This window comes from Trichophyton rubrum (assembly GCF_000151425.1).
Source record: "Trichophyton rubrum CBS 118892 genomic scaffold supercont2.7, whole genome shotgun sequence".
NCBI lineage: Eukaryota > Fungi > Ascomycota > Eurotiomycetes > Onygenales > Arthrodermataceae > Trichophyton > Trichophyton rubrum.
The window spans coordinates 1,214,142-1,239,234 of record NW_003456422.1 but is presented as its reverse complement, the minus strand read 5'-3'; the positions used below and the strand labels follow the sequence as shown (position 1 = coordinate 1,239,234).

The window sequence follows — 25,093 nt, the reverse complement described above, 5'->3', positions numbered from 1 at the left end:
GTTCTTGAGAATGAATGAAAAGAAAACCAGTGCTTCTTCAACCATTCAGAGCTTATGTATGTATTCTCCTGACCTACAGCCTATATGCTCAGAAACAGGATGTTTGGTTAGTAATAATTCGCCATTAGGTTGAGCCGTGATCGAATGAAAAATGCAACCCGTGAAGGCCACTATAAAACGGATTGATGGGAAGAAGCAACAGGCGACCAAGGATGATCCGATAAACACGACACCAGAGGATGGAAGGCAGACGCTTCGGGGGCAGCTGGAAGTGAGGTGGGTGTTTTTACTTTTGTGGAGGGTTCTGAACAAAGCTGATTCCCTTAGCAATGTTGCCTTGGAGGCCGGACTTGCAGACCTCAAGGAGGGCCTTCTCCCTCTCGTTGACGTTGGGAAGGATGTTGACGATGTTCTCAGCACCAGATGGCTGTATCAGATTGTTAGCTATAGCGCTGGAAAGAGCTTTAAAGGGATTCCAAGCATGGATATACGCACTCCGAGTTCAACTGGCATGGAGAAATACTCAAGACCGGTCTCCTTAGCGACGACATCGCCGCCGTTGATGCCGCTAAGGTGAACAAAAGTAGGCTCAACAATACCCTTCTCACCCTTGGCAGCCTTCATGACGCTCAAAGCAAAGCTGCAATTACCGTGTCAGTCGGCTTGAATCTATAATGGTGCCTGGAAGCGAAAAAGAAGGGAATGGGCTTTACCGGTAACCAGCATAAGCCATAGACAAGGTGGCAGAGCCAGCACTGTCTTTGGCCTTAACAACCTCGTCACCACCAAACTGGACACCTGCCGTGATGAACCCGCGTTAACGCTGAAATATAGGCAACTAGAGAAGGAAAGTGAGTGCCATTTGTGTACTCACGTTTAATGATCTCGGCGTACTCGCTCTCTGGGATATCAGCAACTGGCTTAGCTAAGCTGTAAACTGGGACAATAGTCTCGCCAGAGTGTCCTCCAATAACGTGGATGGTAGCATCAGATGGGTTCTTCTCCCCAGTGTATTTCTGGGCGAAGGTTTCTGCGCGGAGGATGTCAAGGGTAGTGACACCGAAAAGACGCTTGGCATCGAAGACGCCAGCCTTCTTGAGCACCTCAGCAGCAATCGGGACGGTAGAGTTGACTGGGTTGGAGATAATGAGGACAAACGCCTTGGGGCAGAACTCAGCAACTCCATGGACGAGGTCTCTCACAATGCCAGCATTGACGGTGAAGAGGTCATCACGGGTCATTCCAGGCTTGCCTTTTGCCAGATTATTAGCAACAAATGCAAGACGAAACAAACGCAAAAAAGGGGGGGGGGGGGGGAGGGAGAGTGTCAGGATGTTTGGGATTACGTACGAGGAATTCCAGCTGGAATGAGGACGAGTTCACAGCCTGTGAGGGCATTTTTCAGACCTTCATCCTTTGGCAAGTAGCCGGAGGTTTTCTTATAACGACGCAAGTTAGTCTAGAGAAGCCATAGATGCCACTAATTCATACCAGGAGGCAACTTACGGCGGCAGTAGAGATGTGAGAGAGATCGGCAGTAACACCGGGACTGTTAACGACATCATAAAGAACAAGCTCGTCGACGAGAGGACAGATCTTCAACAGAAGAGATAGAGGCTGTATATCCCGAGGGTTCACCTGGTCAGCGCACTCGCCCCCACTCCAAGGCAAACAGGAGCCTCCCATCCAGCGGGACTACCAACCTGGCCAATGCCGCCAGAAGCACCGAGAACAGCTATTCAGCATAAAATACATGGTTAGAAACACCTTTAATGACATGGTTATACTCTCTGAAGCATTGGGTCAGGAACTGGAATCTCACCTGCTTTAACCATGGTTGCTTGGACGGAAGCGGGGAACTATGACGAGCAAGCTGCAAAGAACAATTAGCATGTAGAAAGGCAGGCAGTTAGGCCCAACACACACTCACGAGATGAAGCTAGTCGTGGAGCTGGAGAGTTTGAAGTTGAAGAAGAGAATGAAGCTGGAGTTGGAGTTGAAGTTGAAGTTGGAGGAGAAGAAGAAGAAGAAGAAGAGAAAAGGTCTCAAGTTTCCTTTTGCGGAGTTTATCAGCCCGCGGCTAAAGTCACATGCAGCTGACTCAGCCGATAATGGAGTTTCTTTATCTCGTTTCCTTCTCCAGCTTCAACTTCCAGCTTTTTTGCTTCTTCTTCCACTGCCCTGCCTACCTTTGCAGATGCCTTGCTCCGTCTGCCGGGACGCTGCCTTCTGCTCACCCGACGCCTCTGCTGCTCAGCTGCGCGAAGCCATGGGCGGCTTGCAAGGAGCTCTGCACACCTACCCAATCGCCATCACGTGAAGCCAGGTTTCGTCCCTCAGGTTCAGTTGCTGTACATCCAGCTTGGCGGGTTGGGATGCCTTTCTCTGGCAGCTGTAGCGATATCTAGTCAAGAAGACGGCTTCTCGGGCAGCGGCGCCAGTCCCTCCGCCAGAAAGAAGTCGGACACTCTCCAGCTTCTTTGAATATCATCGTCATCATCGTCGATGGGCTCGACGTTGGATGCATGCTAGGCCCCACTCTCGAGCTCCAGGAACGCGGCGCGGGAAAGCTTGAATCGAAGCCATAGAAAAAAGCAATTGTCCGCATAGTCGACCTCTCCCCCATCGACTAGCACACCGTATTGCCCTCTAGCCACGTCTCTAGAGAGCTGTTTATCGAGAAAGATAGATAATACCATATTGTTAACCGTCTTGCGATGACTGAGGTGCCTTCATTCGTCTTTCAGGAACTCTACCGAGGCATAAGCAGACGGTCGTCAATCCACCCCGACACGGAACGAATCGTTACGGATTTTTCCGATCCCTCTTTGACGGAGGCAGGGCGAGGGCGATTCTATGGAGTACGCCACTTTACCATGCATGACTAGGCTTCTCGAAGGTACAGTGGGGGTTCAGCGAGCGACGAGAGTAGCTTTAACCTGACCCTGCTCTCACGGAAACCGTCCGATAGTGTTTAGTGTGCGAGCGGCGAGGCCAGGAGTAAATATAGACGTCATCATTGGGCAGTGTTGACTTCGAGTTAAGCCTGCAGATAATCCAAAGATAATTATAGAAAAAGTCATGACATATTGCAATTCCACAAGGTCATGAATACAAACAGGGTGTAAAGTGGAAAAGAACTCTCATCATATGGTATCAATACGCAGCCATGATTCGTATTTATTTTTTGACTTAATTATGTCATGCCCCTGACTATGGAAGTATAGCTAGGGCCGGCTGGGAGACAGTTGTAAAACGATATCTCCAGAGTTCGCAGCAACACACTTCCAGCTTCCCTCATCTCCCAACTTTCACCAACACATCTAAGCATCCTTTTCAGCAGCGGCCTTTCGGGCCTTGGCACCTCTAAGCTTCTTCTCAGGGCTGTCCTTTTTTGGTCGTTGGGATAGTCGGATAGCACTGGCACGGGAAACGGCCTCAGCGCGGAGGTCGGCTCGGTATCCACCGCTTACAGCTCGGCTGGCAACAGCCTTGTATACCCTAGACAGAAACATATATATTTAGCAGGATGCTCCGTAAAAGTAGACTCTACCTTCTCTCTCTTGAACTACCTCCATAGAGTATAGAAGATAGGCAGCTGATGCAGAATTTCGGGGCTTATCCTTACTTGCGGTTGGAGGAGCCAGAGCCGTGGGTGGCAGTGTAGGTGTTGGAACCTGGCTTGTTGTAGTTGTTTGGTCTCTTGGAGATGACGGTGACACCACCGTTCTCAGCACCTTGGACACCGATAGCCTAATATAACCAGCAAAATTCCCCGTCAGAAGATTGTAATCAATCCATCGATGTTTGTTCTGCGTTGCAGGGCCCTTCCTAAATCCCTCCTTTTCCTCCTCCGTCTTAAATTTCTTGGTTTCATTCCTTCTGTGGCGCAAAGAAATAATATCACTAGGATGTGAGTGGGCGAAATACCTTGGAGTTGACAAAACCAGCAAACTATAGCAGAAACAGCCTGTCAGCATAGCCATTCTGATTATATCCATATATGCACACCTTCTAGAGAATAACCAACCTTTCTGGAGTGCTTGTTGACCAAGTTCAATGGGTCACGGGAGAACTGAACACCACCAGCACATTTCCGCTTGACCAGGAAAGCGTTCTGGGTTCCTAATTATTCGAAAAATAAAACCACTCTTATCAGCTTCACCCGTACGTATAACTGGGCGCGTCTTCAGTCGCAACACATTTGCCTATTGCAGCAAATTCAAAGTCTAGATAAGAGACGGGGGTAGGAATTCGTACTGGCAATGGCCCAGACCAAGTCGTCAGACACGTTAGGACGGGCGGAGGTGGCCATGGCGTCTAGGGAAGAAGAAACAGGAGGTTTGGTGAAGGGAGACGGAGGGTTTGGTTGTTGGTTGTTTGCCTGAACTTGATATCCCTTTCTTCCCTTTCTTCTGCTCTCAATTTGCGACTAATTTTTCTTGTGTGTTTTTTCTAACCGCCCAGCCAAAATGGTCTTGGCACGCGGCTAAACTTCCTCTTCAGGACGTTCTCGCTAGCTTGGCCCGATTTAGACTAGAGAATGACTCATTCATTAGTAATAATAAACCACGTGTTTAGTTATGTAATCTCTCCAGGCTAGACGCTGACCTTGATAGTCAAAGAGAAGAAAAGAGACGATGGAGAAGATATAAACGACAACAACAATCATATCAAGCAAGTGAAAGAAATATCGAGGGGGCAGCGCCACTCTTACACTCGTTCTTCTCTGCTCTATACTGGTCTACCTCTCTATAGTAGACCGTGCTCTGCTGCAGCCACCTAAGGACCCTCAAAACAGACTTAGCCTTTCTTACCCACGGCCTGACGCAAGATCCCTGATCTGCCTAATATATCGGCGTCATGGGCTACTTTTTCTATTCTCTCACCTTTTTCGCCTTTTTAGCTGTCGCAGGTAAGATGAAGACGCTTTCTATTTAACGTCTGCTCCCAACCTTTTGCTTTATATCTCTTGGAAGCGGCCAGAGTTGACCTCAATGCTAATACTACCTTGTACAGCGGCCTACTTTACCCGTGAACGCTGGCTTCCTCATCTACCCGTACCGGGCTACCTCTATACCAAACTACCTACAAGTTTCCGAGGCGATGCTGAAGCAGGCTTGTCCTCTGCTGACTTTAACCTCGCGGACAACATTATGGAAGGAGACTCGCGTGCTGGCCTAGATAAGCGCGGCAAGTCAGAGGTTCTCCGGATAATGAGAAGTAAAAAGGTCGATTTCAATGAAGCAAGGCGGATATATACTGAACAACGATTTGCAATGAATAATATCGGCCCCGATGGGAGACCGCGGGATCCGAAATTTGTGTCATTCTCATGACGGGCGGGCTATTGTTGAATAATTTGCGCAAGCCCTCGGGGAAATAATACCTTTGCCTTCCCTAAACCCTCGTTTATAATCATTTCTTTAATTTCCTTCGGAACGGAGCACAGGAGCACGGTGTTTTGCATTTCGTTCTAATTTCCTACTTTGATTTCACTTGCATGTCCTATGGATACGCAGCGGCTATCCATTACTTCTCTTCACTGTTCCTGACCGGACCTATCTCTTTGGTCTATTGTATTCCAGCGTTGATCGTTTGTATCATTTCTCTTTCGTTTGTTTTTCCGCCGATACCGTGTTAATAGCCTTCCTTCATATATTTCACTTGCAATATTTTGCGTATAGCCACAAAGAGAAGGCTTGACACACTCTCTCTATTCTACCCACAGACACAGCTTTGGATACAGCGAATGGAGAGCCTAAACCTTAGATAAGCCTCAAAGGCAAGAGGCGTAGCTGGGACGCTTTCCGTGTGTAAAGGTGCTTCGGAGGTTGTAGAGTTCCTCCCATGAGGTATAATTCCTTTACAGCTTCTTGAATTATTTGCAAATTCAACGGCCACGACCATAACCTTGTTGCTGGAACCCAGGCGGGAGTTGTCCTGGCGGACCACCAGGACCGGGAGGACCTCCTACTGGTGGTGGAGCAAAACCCGCAGGGGAAGGCTGGCCAAATCGAGGCGCCTGGGCGGGAAAGCCTGCGTGAGGTCCGCCATACCCAGCTTGCGATGGCGGGGGACGAGCAGGAAGTCCGGCAGGAGGCGTAACAAGCGGCTGAGGAGGATGAGTTGGTGGGTGAGGTGTGTGAGGTGTATGCGGCGCCCGATGGTGTGGGAGTGGACCGGCCATGTTTATATTAGGATATCCGCCGTTCATAACGGGAGGCATGCCTCTGCCTGCGCCGAAGTCCGGTGGTACTGGCCCAACATTGATCGGCGGTCGTTGTTGTTCGGCATCCATCCCCGCTGCCACCGGCACGGCAGAAGGCACGTTCTGCACACCGGCATTTATAGCACCACCCGGACCAGTGGGCGCACCACCGGCGAATTGAGGCGGTATTGGTTGTTGTGGCTGTGGTTGGACATTGTGTTTCCGGGCCTGGGCGGCAAGCATTCTCTCCGCTTGGTCACCGTGTCTCTCACCCTTACCGTCTTTCTTGTAGGCATATTGCACAGATATCTCTTTGTTCATAAGGTACTGTCCGTTCATATTGGCAATAGCGTCATCTGAAGCTTCAAAGTTTGAAAACGATATGAATCCATAACCCTTGGACAAGTTAGAATCATCTCGAGCAACCTAGAGCCCACATGATTAATACAGGTTTACATGAAGATCTGTTATACAGCGAAAAACTAACCTTAGGGAGCGATATCAAAGACCCAAATCGACTAAAGGTATCATATAGCACTTGCTCTGTAACCATGGGATCCAGATTGCCAACGAATAGCTCTGCGCCAACTTCGACAGCTTTCTGCTTATCGGCCGACGCCTTATTGACTCGAATGGGCTTCCCGTACAGACGAACTTGGTTCATAATCCTGGACGCATATTCTGCATCTTCTTCACTGTTAAACTCGACGAAGCCGTAGCCCTGGTGTGTTTGAGTGACGCGGTCTTTCGGGAGGTGTACGTTAACAATCCGACCAGCCTGGAGCATCAGCTCCCATACCAGCTTATCTGTAACCCGCTCATCGAGGTTACCAATATACACGGTAGCCTCCTTATCTTGTTCCCTAAGACACCTCGTAGTTAGCTGTCTGTCTAAACCGCGCCCAAGCAAAAATACTCCTTACCAATGCCTTGCGCCAGACATGACTGCCACTTAAATTGGCAAATACGCAAGGTGAAAGTTTGTATAAAACGCGCGACAGCTGCACGGCTCCCCTTGCCTCCTATTGCCGAGTAATGTGTCGGTTGTTCAAATATTATTTGGAGGTTGCAAGCAAAGGCAGAAAAAAGAACAAAGTTGAACGCCAAGAAAAGAAGCTAGTTAAGTAATTTTTTTTTTCCAGGCCTTTCAAATCTCTCGATGCTTCAGAGACGCAGAAAAAGGACGAATTTCTGTATTTCAATCAAATAAAACAAGCAACCCTACTGAAGCCTTACTTTGCACAGTTTGATTATAATAACATCAAAAGACAAGATGATACAGTTTTCGGAAGAGACAAAGGTAAAACACCTCTCATTGCGGCTGGTTTAGCATGGTCTGACACGAGTTATAGGAGCGCATCTCCAAGGTCATCGATATTTCACGGGTTGCTATTCACTAGTACGTGGAAAATATGCTTCTTATGACATCCTCAACGTGTCATTACTGGCTGGTTCTTTTGAGACTGCGATCCAGAGGGCTAATCTCTGCCGTCTGATGGCTGTACAGTGGATATCTTCCATTGATTGTCTACCTTGGTAAGCGACGAGCAGGCTAATATCCGAATGCTAAAACAGTATCAAATGGCTAACGTCTCACCAGGATACACATACAGTGAGCCACGACCGGCTCTTCTCAAGTAGGATATTGAGCTCCTAGTTACTTTTAACCTCTCAAACTTACACGACGCCTATTAGACTCCTCTCTCCTCTCGCATAAACCTCTACGACGAATATTTTAGGAACGGCATGGAAAGGCGTACGACTATGTGGAGGATGGCGGTGTTTTATACGAACGACTGGAAATAATACATTTTCGACAACACAGGCTTGAGGCCGTGTGCAAACTCGATTCTTTTCCTCTCAATTGACCGGCCAGTCTTCCTACTCGGACTGAAACCATGCTGCAATTCTGCCGTATCTACTTTTACGACTACTGTGGGGTTTGATTACCGTCTCTTCTACTGCGGAATACCTCTGTTTCCTTTCTTACTGTATTACTATAGTTTCTCAATCGTGCACAGCATTTTAATGTCCACCCCAGTCACATCCCGTCAAGATCAACGAAGGCACCAAATTAAATAGAGCGCCAGTCATTCCCTGGCCTTCGAATACCTGTACTTTGAACTACTATTGGTTATGAATGGGTTTTCCTGTGTACATCCGACGATCCGGTGTTCCCAAATGTTCGTAGAATCTCGGTGTATGAGGACCAGGGGACATACAACTATCTGAATACATCCTCGATGTCTCATTGACAACTTTTTCAGTCAGGGAACAGGGAACCTTTAGGTAATAAAGCTGGAATAAACAACCGAAAAATATCTTCGGCCAAAAGAGCTCAGCCACTCGGCAAAAGAGAAAAAAAGAAAACCCTTCAATTAGTTAACAGGTTATCAATCTCTGCTTCAAGATGACAACGACACTGAACTGTCACAGTCTATCACAACGATAACCGGAAGAATATCAAGAATCTCCCAGCTACAAGGGTTCATGAATGACAAAAATGGTCTTTCCCCGTCGTTGGTCGAAACGATAGCTGGATTTACTGCCGGCGTTTGCTCAACTCTCGTCGTCCATCCGCTTGATATTGTCAAGACACGGCTCCAAGGTATGGAATGTCAACCCCATTACTGAAGACTCCAGTGCTAACATTGCTTCACTCATTCAATTGTAGTGGACCGGTTTTCTTCCTCGAGGATTGGCAGCTCGCTCCGCATCATCCGTGGAATTTCACGCAATGAAGGTGGAATACAGGCATTCTATCGAGGGCTCACACCCAACCTTGTCGGAAACTCCGTGAGTTGGGGACTATATTTCCTATGGTACGGCGAGATTAAGGAGCTTTTAAGCGTTTCTCGTGGGTCTGGTGGTCTTACTTCGTTGGATTATTTCGTGGCATCTGGGACATCTGGTATGTTGAGATAACATACGGTCCTATGGCCTGCGTATACACTAACATATATATCCCTTCAGGAGTGCTAACAACCATTCTCACCAATCCAATATGGGTTATCAAAACGCGAATGCTTTCCACAGGCGCTCATGTGCCAGGTGCCTACCGGTCAATGATGTCTGGATTCCAACAAATATACCGTATGGAGGGCTTCACTGGATTCTACCAAGGTTTAATACCAGCTATGTTCGGAGTGTGCCACGGTGCTCTGCAATTCATGGCTTACGAACAGCTTAAGAGGTATCGCACACGGATGTCTCAAGCTTCTTCCTCAGATCGACTCCCGACACCGACCGATACCCCTTCAACGCAGCTGAAGACCCTGAGCAATATGGACTATCTCCTTCTTTCAGGAACATCAAAAATCTTTGCCGGCGGCGTGACGTATCCATACCAAGTTCTTCGAGCCCGCCTGCAAACATACGATGCCAGGGGGACCTATAAGGGCGTACGGGATGCGTTTGCACAGATATTACGAACGGAAGGCTTGTCTGGGTTCTATAAAGGTCTAGGACCGAACCTGGTTCGCGTTTTGCCCAGTACGTGGGTTACTTTCCTTGTATATGAGAATACAAGGGTATATCTTATGGTAAACAAATGATGGTTATTATTCTATTAATTCCCGCGGGACATCCCTTCTCAGCCCATACATATAAGCAACAGGAGGGTGTTTTAATATACCATTGAAGGGTAACAAACGCTCTTAAAGCTTGTACCACTTGAAGTGTTGGATCAAGACAGTTTGATATTCTGCAGTTGTCCGCTGGAGTAGTGGTATGTAAGGACATGTGCCTACGAAATATAACCTAGCATTCATCACTTCGGCTGACCGACCCACCATAATCATTTATATGGCACCGTGGTGGATGTGGCGCAGCGTCCGCTTTCCTTGTCTCAGCGAAATAATTACCAATTAAGCTATTACCAGGGATGTCCCGGTACGACAACGGCTAACGGCTATTGATATGGTTAATTTTCTCCTGTAATTATCTAGGTAATCGGAAGCACCGCAAAATATATAGGCAAAAATGCTAGGAAGGCTATCATTCGAATAGAGAACTAACAGGTTTTGACTACAGCGTATGTGGAGAATTGGTAGAGGATCGGTAGAACGTACGGAATCGAAAGGGCTAATTGAGGATAGAGGCCGAAACAGGAGTCTTGACAAATATAAAACGGCGGGAAGTGGTGATGAGACGCAAGAGAAATTTAGTAAATACAGACGCAAGTAGCTTTGATTGATAGGGTTGGGTTGGTATAAAGGTAACAAAACAGATTGGTATAATGGTATGAAACTACAGCCAGACGAATATCTCGAGCACAGAAAGCAAAAGAAGCCAAGGAAGGAAAACAGAGAAGGAGAATAAAGGTCGAGGTATGCTAGCTGCTCATGCTTTATATTGAAAAAGAGGCCAATTGAAAGGGAAAAAAGGAAAGGGAAGGGAAGAGATAAAACGCAGATCCCCTCCATAAACGATGCAACAGAGCCGAATGGTTAGTAGTAGCAGGAGTGTAGGAAAAAGATATGGAATTAAGCAATTATCCCTCTCGCTGTTGGGTGGGAATGCAAGAATGGGAACGCATTTGTCCTTCCCTTTTGCTGGCATGAACAAAAAAAGAAAAAGAAAAGGGAAGAGTTGGCAGAGCCGAGTGCTTTTTCATCGTATTTTTTTGGTGCGGTAACACTTCCGCCAAATGCTCCAAACCCTCCTTTATGTACTCCAGATACCCATAACTGTGCTCGGTTTCTGTCCCTTTTTTTGGTTTTTATAGTGGTATAATATTAATAGTTTTGAGTCATCGAACTGGAGTTGGCAGACGAGGTGCTGTTCATTAATTTTTCCATCCTCCAGGAGCCCAGTCAGTGCGCGCCTCGTTGATACATCTGTTCATGAAATTCAACATCATCACTGCTGGGTGTCCCAAGGTAAGTACCACGATGGTAGCTTCTCTCTCGCATCAGCTTCGCTTCTTCTTCACTGCCAAGAGGGAGCTGGTGTGCGGGCATTCTGCTACTTGAGGGGGCGGCGGGAGCAGGAGCAGGAGCAGAACTGATGATATTATTGGCAGCGGCATCTGAGGTGGTCGTCTTGGTAGAATTCGCGCGGGTTTTGGCAGTTGACGAAACACGACGATCCTTGCCACGACCTTTGATTCCCTTGTTGCTGTTTTTATAGAGCATGGCAAAGTACTCCCATAGCTCGGCGTCCTGCGGGCTCATTCTGTCAGGTTCAGTTATCATAGCAAAGCGCACAGTGAGGTTCCGTAGAGTCTGCGCATGGAACTTGTTTTGGTGAGACTATTATGATGTTAGTGTCAGGGTTACTTTTCTCCGTGATCCTTCATTTCAATCAGTAAATAACATACCTTGAGGTTTCCGAGTTGAGTGAACTGCTTTCCACAGTCATCTAGCCTGCAAGTAAACGGCTTTGCTTGATCATGGGTAATCTTGTGGGCGCGAACATTCCCTCGCTGAGCAAAACGCTTGTGACAGATATCACAGGAATAAGGCTTCTCTCCTGTGTGTCGCCGTTCATGAGTCTAGACAAGCAGGTCAGTTTAGCCAAATTTGATAATTTCAGATCAGGGGTTATCGCCAATTTACCTTCAGATTTCCTAATTGAGAGAATCGTTGGCCACAGCCGGGCTCGCTGCAGAGCTATATGCATTACCAGAGTCAGTAAGCCGACTTCATTTAAGGTTGATGAGACAGCATTGTGGGGTTTACATACGAATGGTTTATCACCGGTATGAGCTCGCATGTGAATGTCCAAATGGGTCTTCTGGGTAAAGTTCTTGCGACAGTCGGGAAGAGTACATTCATATTTGCGTCGCGACTTTTGCTTCGACGCACCACGAGTTTGTTGATGAGGGGCGTAGCCGGGCTGTTGTATCTGTTGGGCCTGTTCCTGTGACATGGGAGCACCATAGTTTGGTTGAGCCCATTCGGGAGCACCCCCGTGCATGGCAACGTTACTCGACGTAGACGTGCCATTGTTGAACTTTTGGAGTGGCGGCAGTTGTAGCTGAGTTTGCGACGTGGTTCGTGGCTTTGATTGAATTGCCCTCATGAGAGTATCGATTTCGGTGGAGAACTCGACCTCTGGCTTGCTACCTGGTGGTGACGGCAGCTTGCTGATTTCGGCACTCCGAGGTGGTTGATCAATAGGGGCACGCGCAGGCTGCGTTTCCTCAACCCGTGTGGCCGGTGTCCCAACCATGCGAGAGACGCCATTCTTTGCGTGCCGAGGCTCCTGAATTGGCTGTTGCAAAGTAGTGGGTTGGTTCGGTGGCAACCGTGACTGCGAAGGTGGCAAGTGCGGCTGAGGTTGCGCCTGCGGTTGTTGATGCTGCTGCTGCTGCTGTGGGTGAGGGTGATGCTGTGGATGCTGGGGATGTTGCGCGTGAGGAGGAGGCGGTGGTGGTTGTTGCTGCTGTGGGTGCTGTGGGTGGTGCGGATGCGGTTGATGCTGTTGCTGCTGGTGCGGTTGATGCGGCTGATGCGATGGGTGAGGTTGGTGAGATGGGTGAGGCTGATGCGGTGGGTGCTGCTGGTGCTGCGGATGTGGTTGATGGGGCTGATGAGGGTGTTGCGGTTGGTGTTGCGGATGGTGTTGCGGATGATGCTGTGGATGATGCGGGTGCTGCTGCTGCTGCTGCTGTTGCTGCTGTGGCGGCGGTGGTTGCTGCTGCGAATGGTTCTGTCCAAAGAATCCGTGGTAGGATGCCGCCGGGTGCTGGTTGGTATTCAGAATATGGCCGAAGTCGAGCGAGGAGGACTGGATCGGAGCTGCATACGAAAGCGCCGGGTTCGAGTAGTAAGTGATGTTTTGCTCGTGGTGAGGTGCCATCATGCGTCGATGAGTGACATTAGCCAGATCGTGGCTAGAAAAAGTGCACGGAACAGGCACTGCGGTCTCCATTTTGGATCACAAAGATATTGATGCTCCAAGTGTGGTGGCCGAACCACATCCCCGGGCAGGAGCGACGTTCGAAGGCAGTCGACGATGTGTTTTAGACGTCAACAAGGTGTAGCTGTCCAATGCTGAAGGGAAAGAACAACGATCCAACGGCCTGGGGTTAAGAGACAACGAGTGTAATTATTTGTTTTTGCCTGCTGGGTGCTTTTTCTCTTATGTTTCTTTTTCGGATTCGTGCTGCTCGGTGAATATTTTCTTTTTCTTTTTCTTTTTTTTTTTTTTTTTTCCTTTTTTTTTTTTATTATTTCCTTCTTTCCTATTCACCTATGTGTTGCTTCTCGATGCTCTTTTCAAGGCCTCTCTTGCTATGTTCACACGGGTATTCGCAGGTTGATATGAGGATATCTGCTGTTAATCTGGCTTCTACCTGGCTATGTGGTGTTGACAAAAGTCGACGGAAAAGTCGAGAGAACAAAAGTGATTGAAACACGTCGTCAGCGACGGAGAACGAATCTAGAGGGCGATACAGTCTAGGGAGCGTCGCGAGAAGACGTCAATGGAGCGAGAAGGCAAGGATGCTGCGGTGAGAAACAGACGTTGTTGATGCTGTGCTGTCCTCTTCCTTGGTTGATGCCAGACAGCCAGAAAACCAGGCGGTGACTTGGTCGTAAGGAAAAAAAAGAAGAGGTCACTTGCTGGGCTGAGGCGAAGGGGAAAAAAAGTTGGCTCGACGATCCTGCACGGCGATTGGCTGTCGGCGCGGCGAGGCAACAGGCAACAAAGACCGTGACCAACACCAAGTAGTGTTTGTTGTCCGATGCTAGGGGTTTCGTTTCCCTGAGGATGTGGGCAAGAAGTCTCGCAAAAGGGAAGGTTGGGAGGGAGAAAAGGAGCTTATGTATAAATTATATATCAGCGGCAGAAGGAAAAATTAAGCATAAATCATTGGTATGATTTTTGGTCGCGGGGAGAGGAGGGAAAAGAAAAAGGAAAAGAAAAAGGAAAAGGGAAAAGAAAGAGATAAATCGAGTGAACGATATAAATGGAGCAAATGACCACTCTCTCAAGGTGAAATCGTCGGGGATGTAATCCGCAGTGTTATAATACGGAACGAAAGTAACAAAAACTCTCTTCCGATAGCTTAAACTCTCCCTTGAAGCTTGGTCGCGGAAACTTGACGTTAGCGAAGCTGCAGAGTGGGGTTTAACAGCCGGCCTTTCACTTCAATAGGATTGCCAGGGGGAGTCAAGCTATAGGTGAAGATGGTGAGATGCTGCTTGATAACAGTGCGCAGGCGTGCGAGAGTGCATGTATATGTAGATCGCGATTCATCGAACGTGAGATGCAGAAGCGAGTCTATTTGGCGGTTGGATGCTGGGTGGATGCCTTCCTGTGGGTCATATGCTCCAAGAGATGGAGAGGTTTTGATATGTAAGGAAGCGTAATAAAAAAAGAGTCGTTCGGCTTGTTCGTTTTGGGCGGTACCGCGGAAATTCTGGTTCTCTCCGTCTGACGGTATGTCACTCCCTATCTCTTGGTGGGTTTGCCGGTTTGCCTGCCTACCTTTCTCTGCTGGCTCTCTAGTGTTGGCTTTCTGTTTCTCCCTGCAACACCGAAAAGAGAACGGATCCTGAGTAATTTATCGTCATGGCAGAGGGATGGTCTAACGTTTCCGACGAATGAGCTAGGGATCGCACGGATTCAAACACCTAAAAAATACCAGATTGGTAGCACAAGAGAAGATTAAAAAAAAAAAAAAGAGGGAGAGAGGGAGGGAGGGCGAAGAAGAAAAAAGTGGGTATTTTAGGGGCAGAAGGGAGAAGGGGTGTGGACGAAAGCAAGCTCAGATGCAGGATTGTGATCTGGCGGCCGGCATCCATGTTTGGACAGGAAAAGCGGGCTTGAGTTCAAGTCTATGGAGACTCTGTATGCAGCCGAGAGGACCTAAATCGAGCCTAAGGCTTGGTTAGGCTAAGGCTGAAATGGTGGCAGAGCCCATTGTGGTGGGCGGTCGAGGGAGAAAAAGGAAGCCTGGCGAGGGTGGAAAAAGCAAAATGCCACATCCCACTGGCCAGAGGTGGTCCATTCGAGGGTCAGGTCTGGAGTAGGACAGGCGAGGGTAGTGGAGTACCACTAGTCGCCCAAAATTGGTAGACCATTGACGCTCAATTCGGAATGCCCAAAAGCCCCTCCACAGTGTCGAAATATAATACACGGAGGGCACGGAGCTTTTAGCGTAATGCAACAGTCAGGGGGGTCCTGGAACAATCGATGATCAAGGGACTTGTTTTCCACCCTCTCTCCCTTCCCCATGTCCTCTAGCTGTCTCCGAGCTCCTGTTGGGTTGGGCCATGCACTGTTCATGAGGATGACAGACAGGTTCATCCCCCGAAACCAAGTGTTCTCCCTCGCCATGCCTTGCTTCCGAGGGTAGGGAAGCAAAATGGTGACAGGCGATCAGCACAGCGACCAGACCAAAGAAGCCTATCTGTTCGCCGTCAAGAAAGCGGAGCAGGCGTTATAGTTGCACGCCGAGAAATACGGCACAATTTCTGAGAAAGAGAAGGTGAACTCTCCATCAAAACACGGTCAGCCGACAACCAGAGCCAAGAACTGCCTTGGCTCTTTGAAACCTCTCCCACCCCCAGGTCTAGCTCCTTCGAGTGATGGATGGACAGCCCAACCTTGGTTCCCGTACAGAGCATGCTGATTATCTGGCAAATTCTCGATCGAAACCCCGTAGCAGAGTTAGCATTTCGTGAGAGCCACGGCAATTCAATCAATCATATCAATCCTGCCTCTGGAGACCGACTAATGGGGTACGCAACCCTGTCCACTCTGGATGGGCCACCAATTACAAAGTACATCCTTGGTGCGTACCCCAACCGTGAGTGCGTACAGAGTACGATGGCACCCTTCCATCCATACATAAAATAAGTAGTACTCCGTGGTGTCTTCGTCCCGTACGCTGTCAGGTCGTCAGTAGCGCACTCCCTTGACCTCTCATTATTTAGGTTGTGTACCGTAACTCCGGGCTATGGAGTCGCTGGTTGTTCGAAGTGGCGAGCTCCCAGACTATTGTTTGCTAGCTGCTGATTGTTGGGCCAGGGTGGCTGACGCCTGATTGGAGAGCATGCCCGTCCACCCATCCCCTCCAACTGTCGCTTTCTCACTTGTCCCCAGACTAGCAACTGCTCTTATTGGCCTGACATCCGTAAAGATCCGGCAGAGGCACGAGACCTGCCGCCAATCGCGGAAGATTTCGAGCACATCCGGCCTGAGAAGAGGCTTTTTTTTTTTTTTCGTTCTTTTGCTCTGCTAAGCGCTGCAAGGGTTGGTGCGTACGGTCCCAAATGACGGGGATTCATGTGGGTCGTATCCCTAGGAAATGGACGAAAAACGGATGGGATGAAATCGTGGTGGTCGGATCGAGGCTGATATAATGGCTAGTCATCAACTGTGGCTCAGCCGGCTGAACAACTGCCGCGTACGTATCCTCTTTTCTTGATCTCCCACGCCCATCTGATACGTCTCGCCAGCGCCGGCATTCCAGTGTCGAGGTTGGTTGACGTTTGGAAGCGGCGGGGACGTCGGAAATAGCGTGACGTCGGATTTTTTATCAGGCGAATAAGAAGCTCGTGAGCTTTCCTATTTCGGTGGCTGAGGTAAGCGGAGGATGCAGGCGATTGGCCCGTGTAGCGTATTTTGATTGGCCAATAAAAGGCCTATGTGGTCGCCGCTGGCCAATGGAAAACGGCCGATGGCTGAGCTAAGCAGTTAACGAACTCGCGCAAAAGCGACGACCGAAAGACTTCGACTTTTCAACCTCAACGTTTCTTCTTCGGTGCTTTGAGAGCTCCCATCTCCACTGCGGATGCTATTTTAATCTTGATACTCCATCGATGAGATGCATGAAATCTTCAGCAAAGGACTCTTGGGACGTCAAAAAACTGTATGTATCGGCTTGTTTTCAGCACAGGCACTCCCGGCAAAAGGGAAAGCCGATCGGTGGCTTGTCCAGGCGGAGCCCGCATCGTGGATTCGAACAGCCAACATCGGCGTCCTACTAGCAACAGAAACGGTGTAGCCTCAAGTTGGATTTACAACGAGAATCAAAAATTTGCTTTTGGTATGTCTGCTTTTCCAAGCTGACGTCTCGGCTCCCTCTCCCCTGGGATCCCATGTGGAGCGGCGATATCTGTATGTAAGTTGTGCATATATCTGGGAAAAGGCTGAAGGAAAAGTAAACATCATCCTGAAACCCGAGGCGTTTCTACAGTTTTCCCTTTCTCGCCAGGCATGAGGCATTAGACCGAAAAACAAACGCCCCTACAGCCCGATTTCTAGAGGAGAACACCTTGTGCTCAAATCCTGATGAACATAATGACCAGGGACCTTTCAGAGCTTGCATGCCACGCGACTCGCAACACGAAATGTTCTCGACGTGAGTGAAAAATATCTACGAAAGGAAGGAAAGTTGTGATAAATATACATTCATACGCAGACATGCCTTCAATATTAACTGACAGCCGCCACCCCAACACGAGAATTCGTGTTGTTTCCCTGGGTTATAAGGATAGTTAAAACTTTTCCATGGCCAGCTTCCTACTACTTAGAACCAGCCCTCTAGCTTCAAAGTTATGAGAGAGCGTTGACCATGTTGAACAACCGACCGCTCCGCACTCTGTAGAGCAGACGTCATGGATCGACCTAGGCAGCTTGAGTTACAAGTAGAGCACTTTTCTTTTCTACACATCGTCTCAACATGAGGAGGGGCCAATGCCTCTTACTCTATCCTTGGATATCAGCGAACAAGACGTCAAGCATTCAATATCTCATCGACCCAGGAAAAAGCAGCCGCCAACTTCTCGGACCCCTACTTAGCTCCCGGCTAACCTTGATCACGGAACGTGGCAGCAAAAAGAAATAAACAACAACGACCGAAAAGAAAAGAGAGAAAAGAAAACAAACCAAAAAAAAAAAAAAAAAAAAAAAAAAAAAAAAAAAAAAAAAAAGAGAGAGAGAGAGAGAGAGAGAGAGAGGAAAAAGGAATGGGAGGCGGCAAAAGAAAACAACGAAAATATGCAAGGCTAAATTGTTAAATCTTCCCTCGAGGGCTCCAAGGCACGCTGTCAGAAGGGCACGTATTCAACGATCAGCTATCCAATGAAGAAGACCAAGGTGAAATTGAAAGCCATCCCACACGACAATTATCGCCAGGAACAGACATCTGAGACGCCCTCGCTTTTCAGCTCACTCCTTGCCTCCCCCTCCCCCCCTTTTTTTTAGATGTGCTGGGATCATAAAAATAGCTTTCAGTTTTGCTGGCCTCTTCCTCCCACTCTCCTAGCTCCTCCACAGATTCCAAATGCGTTAATGTCCCTTCGGCTGCCCGCAACACGCCAAACGAGAGGGAATGGGGCAAAAAACAAAAGGGGAAGAACTAAAATAAACATCCTTGCGTTTCAAACGCAGGCCCTTGCCCGGCCTCTCGTTTAGGCCCGTGCTTTTGCGGACGGGAACGGCTTGCTTTTTTTTTCCTTTGCTTTTTCATCCCAGAATCTCTCCAGCCTGCCGGCACTCTCTGTCAAGCTAGAGGCTTAGTGCGTTACAAGGCATACTCGCGGCTGTCGCTATATCTTGACACCTTGAAGGAATGGTCTTGACAAGCGCCTAATCCGACTCGTCCGTTCAAGCCGAACCGCCTACGGAGACGGCATTTAACGTCTCTTGTAATGCCGCTGGCTCGCTATCCTTCACTATCCGACTCTTTACGCACATTACGGAGTGCATGAAAAAATCCATCTCAGTCGATGAATAATACTTTACGCCGACCTTATTTTTATCCTTTACACTGTAAAGTACGGAGTACTCCGTATGCAAACAATTATCCTTGCCGCCTATACATAGAAATATTACTACGACAACACGTAATATGGAGTTAGTGGATTCCTATCAAACCCTTGCAGCAAAATTGGACAGGGGAGGCATGGCGGGCAAGAGCAACGCAACGACACACAGAATCTTTCCATACCCAAATCCTCGGGATGACTTCGACCTTCTTTCCCCTCTTATATTACTTTTTCAGTCTTAAAATCACACAAAAAGCAATGATCATCAGCCTGGCACGTTCAAAATAACTTTCTCTCTTGCTCCGTGCACGGTAAGTACCCTGAAAAGACTGGCAGACTCTAACAACACCCAGGCGGAATTACTTGTCGATGGATCGCAGGATGTGGGTTCAACGATGAATCTGAAAAAAAAAAAAAAGAAAGGCTTTGAAAAAGGGGCGCCACCTATCCTAGGATCAAGAGAGTATCTCCGCGTGATTGATCTTCCCCTTCCACTTCCGCAGCGGCGCTTCCAGCTTCCCAATTATGGTATAAGGGCTTGCTGCTTAATCTGATACAAGGAGTCTCCCCCTTTTAAGATTTACTAGCTGTATTTTTCCCGCAGAACTACTTGACTTACCTTGCTGTTATGCCCCGTTTAATCTTTTCAGCGCAAAATCGAGTTATCATAACCGCAAAAGCAAAAAGGAAATGATCAACCACTTGGTCTCGGCATAGGGGGGAAGGAAGAGGCGATTCACAGTCGCTGGCCCTTCTCCCCTCTCTGAATGCTCTCAAATCGAGACAATGGCACTGTGGCCACAGGGCCTAGAGTGTCATCGATTTGGACTCCTTTGATGAGTGAAAATAGTTTTATGATTGGTCAAGAATTGGAATGACTTCCCAGCATGTCAAACAGAATAAAGGGGTAAACCCTTACTTGGATCATCCAAAAGGTCTCCACGACAAATCTCCTACATGCATACGGAGTAGCTAACTGGAAGAACTACTATCGATTGTCTATCGACAGCTATCGATTGACAACAAAAATCGATGTGTCTATTTCGCGCCCCCCTTGCATTTTTCAGAATGAGCAAAGGAGAAGCCCAAGTAAACAAGACACGGCTAAAGTGGCCAGAAAATACCACACTATCCGTTGCTGGAACACCGCCAGCGGCAGGCACTTACCATAAGTGTTTTCTTACCTGATACTATACCTGACGCTAAAACTGTCCCATCTTGAACTTTGAAAAGCAGGAGACGGAGGACCGGCTGAGTCCACGAAGCACGCTGTGCAGCAGACATGCACTGTATGGTTTCGATTATACGTCGTCATTCCACGGCGTATATTCTCCGTCACACAGGAAAGGGCGTCCTGAGCGCGGATAGGATATCAATCGGGCCAAAAAGAAATTACGCGGAAGAACTCATGTCTGTCTCGAACACTAAAGAGGAACGCAGGCCAGCTTGAAACAGGAACGAACCGTGGGACTCGCTTTCAGTTTCTCTCCCACACTCGGCCTCATTTTTGCCTTCCGCACTTATTTCTGTTTAGTTATGAGGGGGCGCGCAAAACAAAAGTGAGGCTTTGTATGAAAGGAAAATGCTAGCACGTTAACTAGCCCATCCAATCAATGATTTTAGAGAGATGTACAAGGTGGCGTTTCCTGGATACCCTTTCATCGAATTTTGCCTCTAGATCGGGGTACTAGGATCGATGATCTTCGCCTAAATACCAAGGCGAGAGAGGTCGTCGTCTGCAAGGCTTCGCATTAGGCGCTGATATCTTATGCGGATGATGGCAATGTGCTCCCCATTCTCGGCTTCAGCTTCTCACACTTGAAAATGAATACGAAACTGTGTTCCCATGGAAAAGACATGATCATGAGTGCTCTTTTGTAAATCCTTTTTGTTTCCGCTTGTATTTGCGCGGGATTCGTCCTCACTATATACGGAGACAAACGGGATACATTCACCGGCTGCATGCATGTTGCATGCTTTCTTGCCATCCAAAGGGCCGGTTTGCATTTTTAGCTTCTAAGAAGAAACCACGAGCCGACGTTCAACAGTGTGCAGTGTGTTTCGGCTATTTGGTGAAGGAACAAGCTAGCTAGCCTTCTTCCTTTTTTTCCCTCTCGTCTCCCACGCTGAGCAAGCCTCAAGCGTCTCAACGTGCAGTCCAGGCCGCGGGATGGCATCCAGCTTGTAATATCCGCTTCGTTGGGCAGGGAAATGTAGTATTTTTCGGCACCGTCTCCCGTCACTTGCGGAGATACAAACAATTGCAGATGAGTAGGGGGTCTATTCTCTCCATTGTGTTGTTATCTTATTGGAGCGTCTTCGGTGTTACAATCCACGAATTTTGGCCGAGCCTGTGTAGGAGAGAACTGTCTTTATTCACTTCATCATAACCATCATCCGGAGCAACCCCAAGAGTTGTCAATAAGTACTCCGTATACCAGAATGAATTGTGGGTGATATCATGTTGTGATACCTGCTGTACCCCGTCTACACCCAGAATGATAGGTCGGAATCCTTTTCGTCCTATCTCCGCCCAACCCTTCCATTAGCAAGCTTCGTCGTCTTGACTACTGACTTGCGGTTGGTTATAGGTGGCCTGCTTCTCAGAAGTCCGTATGGGTGGTATCTGATATATTCTATCGACCATAGGCTCCGTCACATCAAAATCTCTAGCTGCGCGCGCGTTGGATTTGGCAAGGCAAATTCGTCCCACGTAGTAACCTGATGAGAATTCCGCTGAAAAGTCACTTGGAGGCGTATGAAGGGACACGAGGATACGTACTGCCTATGACTGGCCGTTGTTCTCCCTAGTCGATGTCGCACTACATTTATTCGTTTACAGGCACGCACAACCTATTCCGCTCTGGTGGCCTCGACATGGGTATGACAGCCCACATACCAGCTTCAATAAATCAGGATACTGTGCCTCTCACCCATTTGACAGTGGCGGGAAAGTTAAGGAACCCTCTAGCGAGCAACGGTTAACTGACATCTACCCAAGGGAGCATTAGCCAGCCGTCTCATGGGAGGTATTCTGTCCGTGAGTAGGCGGGTGAATATTCATACATGCGATGCCGGAGCACAGCGAATGTCACCAAACAGTATATAGTTAAATATCCTTAGAATCAAGATATCTCTACTACCAGCTAATTATCGATCCACAGGATGAGAATGGCGGCCGGTTCGGAATCTCATGTACAGCTGAGGGCTGAGCCGACAAATATCGTATAACCTCGGATCCGGTCCGAATTCCTAGACCCTCCTCCCATAGCCTATTTGTGGCTCTGTATGTCTGGTTTCCAGCCCAGGAAACGATAGCCTCCAAGGTGTTGGCATGCTAGGCTTATGGGGGTCAGTAAACCTGGCCATGCAATAATGAAAATATCCAGCAAGAAAATAAGTCATCAGCTTCAGAAAGGCCCCGACTTCCTCAACGTATGTACATTCGGCGTTTAGGTGCGGGATCCTCTGTATGTAATCAGGCGAACTGCATTCGAAACTGGTCCGGGTCTGGCTTCCTTTACACAGGGCCCCTTGGACAGCAAAATGAAACCAATAGTGCTCGCGGCCCTGGTAACAAAAGTCCACCCAATTTCCAAGATGGAGAGAGCGAAGTTGATTGAAAATGATAGATAAATATGGCGTCAAGACGTGTATCAGTCTAGATATCAACCCGTTGTGTTTACACACGAAATGAAACAAGCTCTTGCTGCTCCATCTTTGTAGAGGGATTTAATCAACTTGCCATTCAGGCTGAGTTTTGTCAGCCGCCCGTTATCATGATGAGTAACCGCATGGATTTATCAGGTATAAATATGGAGACCGGGCGTAGAAGTTCCTTGTTCTTCTCCTGGGAATAGTTCATGCAAGGAGAGCAATAGTTTACTTCTTCCATGACAGTAGTCAAACGGCATAGCCACAAGCGGGTTCTCAATTTAGCAACAGTCCAGGAACTAATCTTGTCCAAGGAAATTGATAATGGGATGTCCAAGATGGGGGTTCATCATAGCCCAGCCCCCGAAGTAAGCCGGAGCAGAGCTGGGACATGCGATAACTAGTTAATGGCACTGAATTGGGGTTGAACGATGGCTGGTGTAGGCCAGTATTTAGCAGATGGACCACTTTTTCTGCGTCATCGATATATGCAAAAATGTAACATACCATTGAGTTGAAAACATGGACAATAAGGAGTGGACGGTACAGGGGCTAAGTAAATTTATAGAAGAGGTCGATTTGATGGCCGAAGAACCAACCCGCCATCAACTAATCACGTGTAGCTTGTAGGAAGGTATGTAGTGGCTGCCTGCCTAAACGGAACCCTTTAGTAGATAGTTTCTGACAATTTTACGTCCGTCGACATTGATAGCTCTCGCGGGAGAGCCCGACTCACATACAGGAAGAGAATGGATGAAGAGGCTCTGATATTACCCGAAAAAGCACAACGGGCACAATATAACACACAAAGTACAAGATAACTAAAAGAGAGCGCAGAGAAGGACAGGAAAGCAGACATGAGATTTGCTAGCATATCAAGAACCCGCCGCCGCACCATGGTCATCGTGATATCATCCCAGTGGGCCAATTACTCCAGTCCTGGCAAATCTTTGTTTCCTTCCGCCTCCTCTGAAATGCAATCGAGAGCAGCCAAAGTAGAAAAGGAGAGTTGATCGAATACAGTTAGTGAAGAAACACTCAACTCGAGGTACGTACAAGGTGGTAAGAGCAGCAACGGAGGGATTAGCCAGATATCGGCGTAAAACTGCATGAGCTTTTTGTTCTTCTTTTTGGGCAGACTTTGAAGCTGCAGGCAAAAGTATGGATATTATACCTGTGGTTTCAGGCCGGGAGGGTGCATAGTCGAAGGGCAGAGGGAGCAATGCGCACAGATGCATTGCAGATCGATAACAGGAACAGTATAATAGAACGGAATACAGGAGAACGCAGGTCGAGGCACAAACAAAATATAAGGGTCAAAAAGGAAAAAAGTATTCATTTTGCAAAAAGTGTTTTTTTTTTTTTTTTTTCTTCATTTCCGTTTGTCGTCGGGGCACATTGATAAAGCACACAAACAGAACGAGGCCGGTGGAGATATGGGTGAAAACACAATAAACTGACAGGCAAGAAGGGACAGGGAAGAGGAAGTAAAATTGCGCCATTATTTCTAAAGATGTAAGTAGTTAAGAGTATTGCTAAGGAGTGGCGGTGTGGAGAGAAGCTGGATGGGGAATTGAGTGACAATAGATTTATCGGCGGTTCCATGTCGAGTAGCTAAGTATAAAGATGGTTAGCGAATCGTTACTAACCGAATATCATAAGGGATAACGGGAATTAGTACTAACCTCCAGATTCTAGCACGCATGTCTCCACTTCCAGTTGCGAATAACTGGCCAGTTGGACTCGGGGCAACCGAGATAACTTTGAGAAGTAAATAGGTCAGCCACGATCTAGAACACGAAGAATATTATGAGGAATGGCAGGAGGACATACCTGAGTTTTTGTGACCCTGGAGCATCATCTGAGCGTGGCCGGTAGCAGGATCCCAGAATTGAACACCTCTATCTTTCGAGCCGCTCATCACCCAGTGGCCGTCAGGTGTCAGACAGACACTAAGTACAAAGTCCTGTAAATAGATGGTTAGCCAGGAAAACATGTCCAAGATAATATGGTGATCGCTACGGAGTTGGCATACCTTGTGTCCTTCGAAAGTGCGTACACACTTTCCTCCCTTTGGTCCTGTTCCGGGTACCATTCCTCTTGGGGGTGTAAGCTCCCACATCTTGATAGTCTTGTCCAAACTGCCGCTAACAAGGTCTCTGCCATTTGGTGCAAAAGCAACACTGTAAACACTGTCTCTATGGCCATCAGGGCTCTCAAGACGCTCAACAAGGTATCCAGTGGTGGTATCCCAGACGCGGACACTCTTATCAAGAGACCCAGCAGCCACATAGCGGCCGTCTGGGGAGATAGCAACAGTGGTGACGCCGTCCTCGATGCTGAGGATGAGTTCCTGCTTGCCATCAACAATATCCCAGAGACGGACGGTCTTATCACCACTTCCTGAGGCGATATAGCGGCCGTTTCGGGCAAATCAAGGGAATAGATGTCTTGTCGTGTCCAGAGAGATGTCTGATGTGCGCTAGCAATATCCCAGACCTAG

General features: G+C 48.1%; 9 protein-coding genes across 11 annotated transcripts; 3 read left to right on the top strand and 6 right to left on the bottom strand.

Annotated features, from left to right (window-relative positions):
• Positions 1-73: 73 nt before the first annotated feature.
• TERG_06438 (malate dehydrogenase, NAD-dependent) lies at positions 74-1,835 on the bottom strand (the record flags this gene model as incomplete). The annotated part of the gene is made up of 9 exons (XM_047748618.1): positions 74-80; positions 291-427; positions 496-640; positions 714-798; positions 875-1,252; positions 1,351-1,438; positions 1,507-1,617; positions 1,704-1,735; positions 1,823-1,835. 9 exons carry the CDS (start codon positions 1,833-1,835, stop codon positions 74-76), a joined length of 996 nt encoding a protein of 331 aa, XP_047604604.1.
• A 98-nt stretch (positions 1,836-1,933) lies between these two features.
• TERG_08906 (uncharacterized protein) lies at positions 1,934-2,588 on the top strand (the record flags this gene model as incomplete). Its single annotated transcript, XM_003233400.1, has 2 exons — positions 1,934-2,116; positions 2,409-2,588. The coding sequence occupies 2 exons, from the start codon at positions 1,934-1,936 to the stop codon at positions 2,586-2,588; spliced, it is 363 nt and encodes a 120-aa protein (XP_003233448.1).
• Positions 2,589-3,323: 735 nt separating this feature from the next.
• TERG_06437 (uncharacterized protein) lies at positions 3,324-4,315 on the bottom strand (the record flags this gene model as incomplete). The annotated part of the gene is made up of 5 exons (XM_003233399.1): positions 3,324-3,501; positions 3,629-3,753; positions 3,931-3,954; positions 4,031-4,125; positions 4,261-4,315. The coding sequence occupies 5 exons, from the start codon at positions 4,313-4,315 to the stop codon at positions 3,324-3,326; spliced, it is 477 nt and encodes a 158-aa protein (XP_003233447.1).
• A 548-nt stretch (positions 4,316-4,863) lies between these two features.
• TERG_06436 (uncharacterized protein) lies at positions 4,864-5,339 on the top strand (the record flags this gene model as incomplete). Its single annotated transcript, XM_003233398.1, has 2 exons — positions 4,864-4,915; positions 5,020-5,339. The coding sequence occupies 2 exons, from the start codon at positions 4,864-4,866 to the stop codon at positions 5,337-5,339; spliced, it is 372 nt and encodes a 123-aa protein (XP_003233446.1).
• Positions 5,340-5,893: 554 nt separating this feature from the next.
• On the bottom strand, positions 5,894-7,252 carry TERG_06435 (uncharacterized protein; the record flags this gene model as incomplete). 2 transcript variants are annotated; one of them, XM_003233397.2, is made up of 3 exons in its annotated part: positions 7,135-7,252; positions 6,699-7,074; positions 5,894-6,637 (listed from the first exon to the last, which is right to left on the bottom strand). In XM_003233397.2, the coding sequence occupies exons 1-3, from the start codon at positions 7,152-7,154 to the stop codon at positions 5,894-5,896; spliced, it is 1,140 nt and encodes a 379-aa protein (XP_003233445.1). In that variant the 5' UTR covers positions 7,155-7,252. The 2 variants fall into 2 exon arrangements, with proteins under 2 accessions (XP_003233445.1, XP_047606914.1); XM_047750192.1 differs by having other exon boundaries at positions 6,699-7,252.
• A 1,982-nt stretch (positions 7,253-9,234) lies between these two features.
• On the top strand, positions 9,235-9,765 carry TERG_06433 (uncharacterized protein; the record flags this gene model as incomplete). The annotated part of the gene is made up of 1 exon (XM_003233395.2): positions 9,235-9,765. One exon carries the CDS (start codon positions 9,235-9,237, stop codon positions 9,763-9,765), a length of 531 nt encoding a protein of 176 aa, XP_003233443.2.
• A 1,260-nt stretch (positions 9,766-11,025) lies between these two features.
• TERG_06432 (uncharacterized protein) lies at positions 11,026-13,087 on the bottom strand (the record flags this gene model as incomplete). 2 transcript variants are annotated; one of them, XM_003233394.1, is made up of 4 exons in its annotated part: positions 11,026-11,463; positions 11,532-11,705; positions 11,770-11,823; positions 11,897-13,087. In XM_003233394.1, 4 exons carry the CDS (start codon positions 13,085-13,087, stop codon positions 11,026-11,028), a joined length of 1,857 nt encoding a protein of 618 aa, XP_003233442.1. The 2 variants fall into 2 exon arrangements, with proteins under 2 accessions (XP_003233442.1, XP_047606913.1); XM_047750191.1 differs by lacking the exon at positions 11,026-11,463 and having other exon boundaries at positions 11,487-11,705.
• Positions 13,088-23,182: 10,095 nt separating this feature from the next.
• Positions 23,183-23,959, bottom strand: TERG_12407 (uncharacterized protein). The gene has a single exon (XM_047751367.1). It carries the CDS (start codon positions 23,826-23,828, stop codon positions 23,502-23,504), a length of 327 nt encoding a protein of 108 aa, XP_047606912.1. The 5' UTR covers positions 23,829-23,959; the 3' UTR covers positions 23,183-23,501.
• Positions 23,960-23,970: 11 nt separating this feature from the next.
• Positions 23,971-25,093, bottom strand: TERG_06431 (uncharacterized protein). Its single transcript, XM_047748617.1, has 2 exons — positions 24,424-25,093; positions 23,971-24,351 (listed from the first exon to the last, which is right to left on the bottom strand). The coding sequence occupies exons 1-2, from the start codon at positions 24,710-24,712 to the stop codon at positions 24,221-24,223; spliced, it is 420 nt and encodes a 139-aa protein (XP_047604603.1). The 5' UTR covers positions 24,713-25,093; the 3' UTR covers positions 23,971-24,220.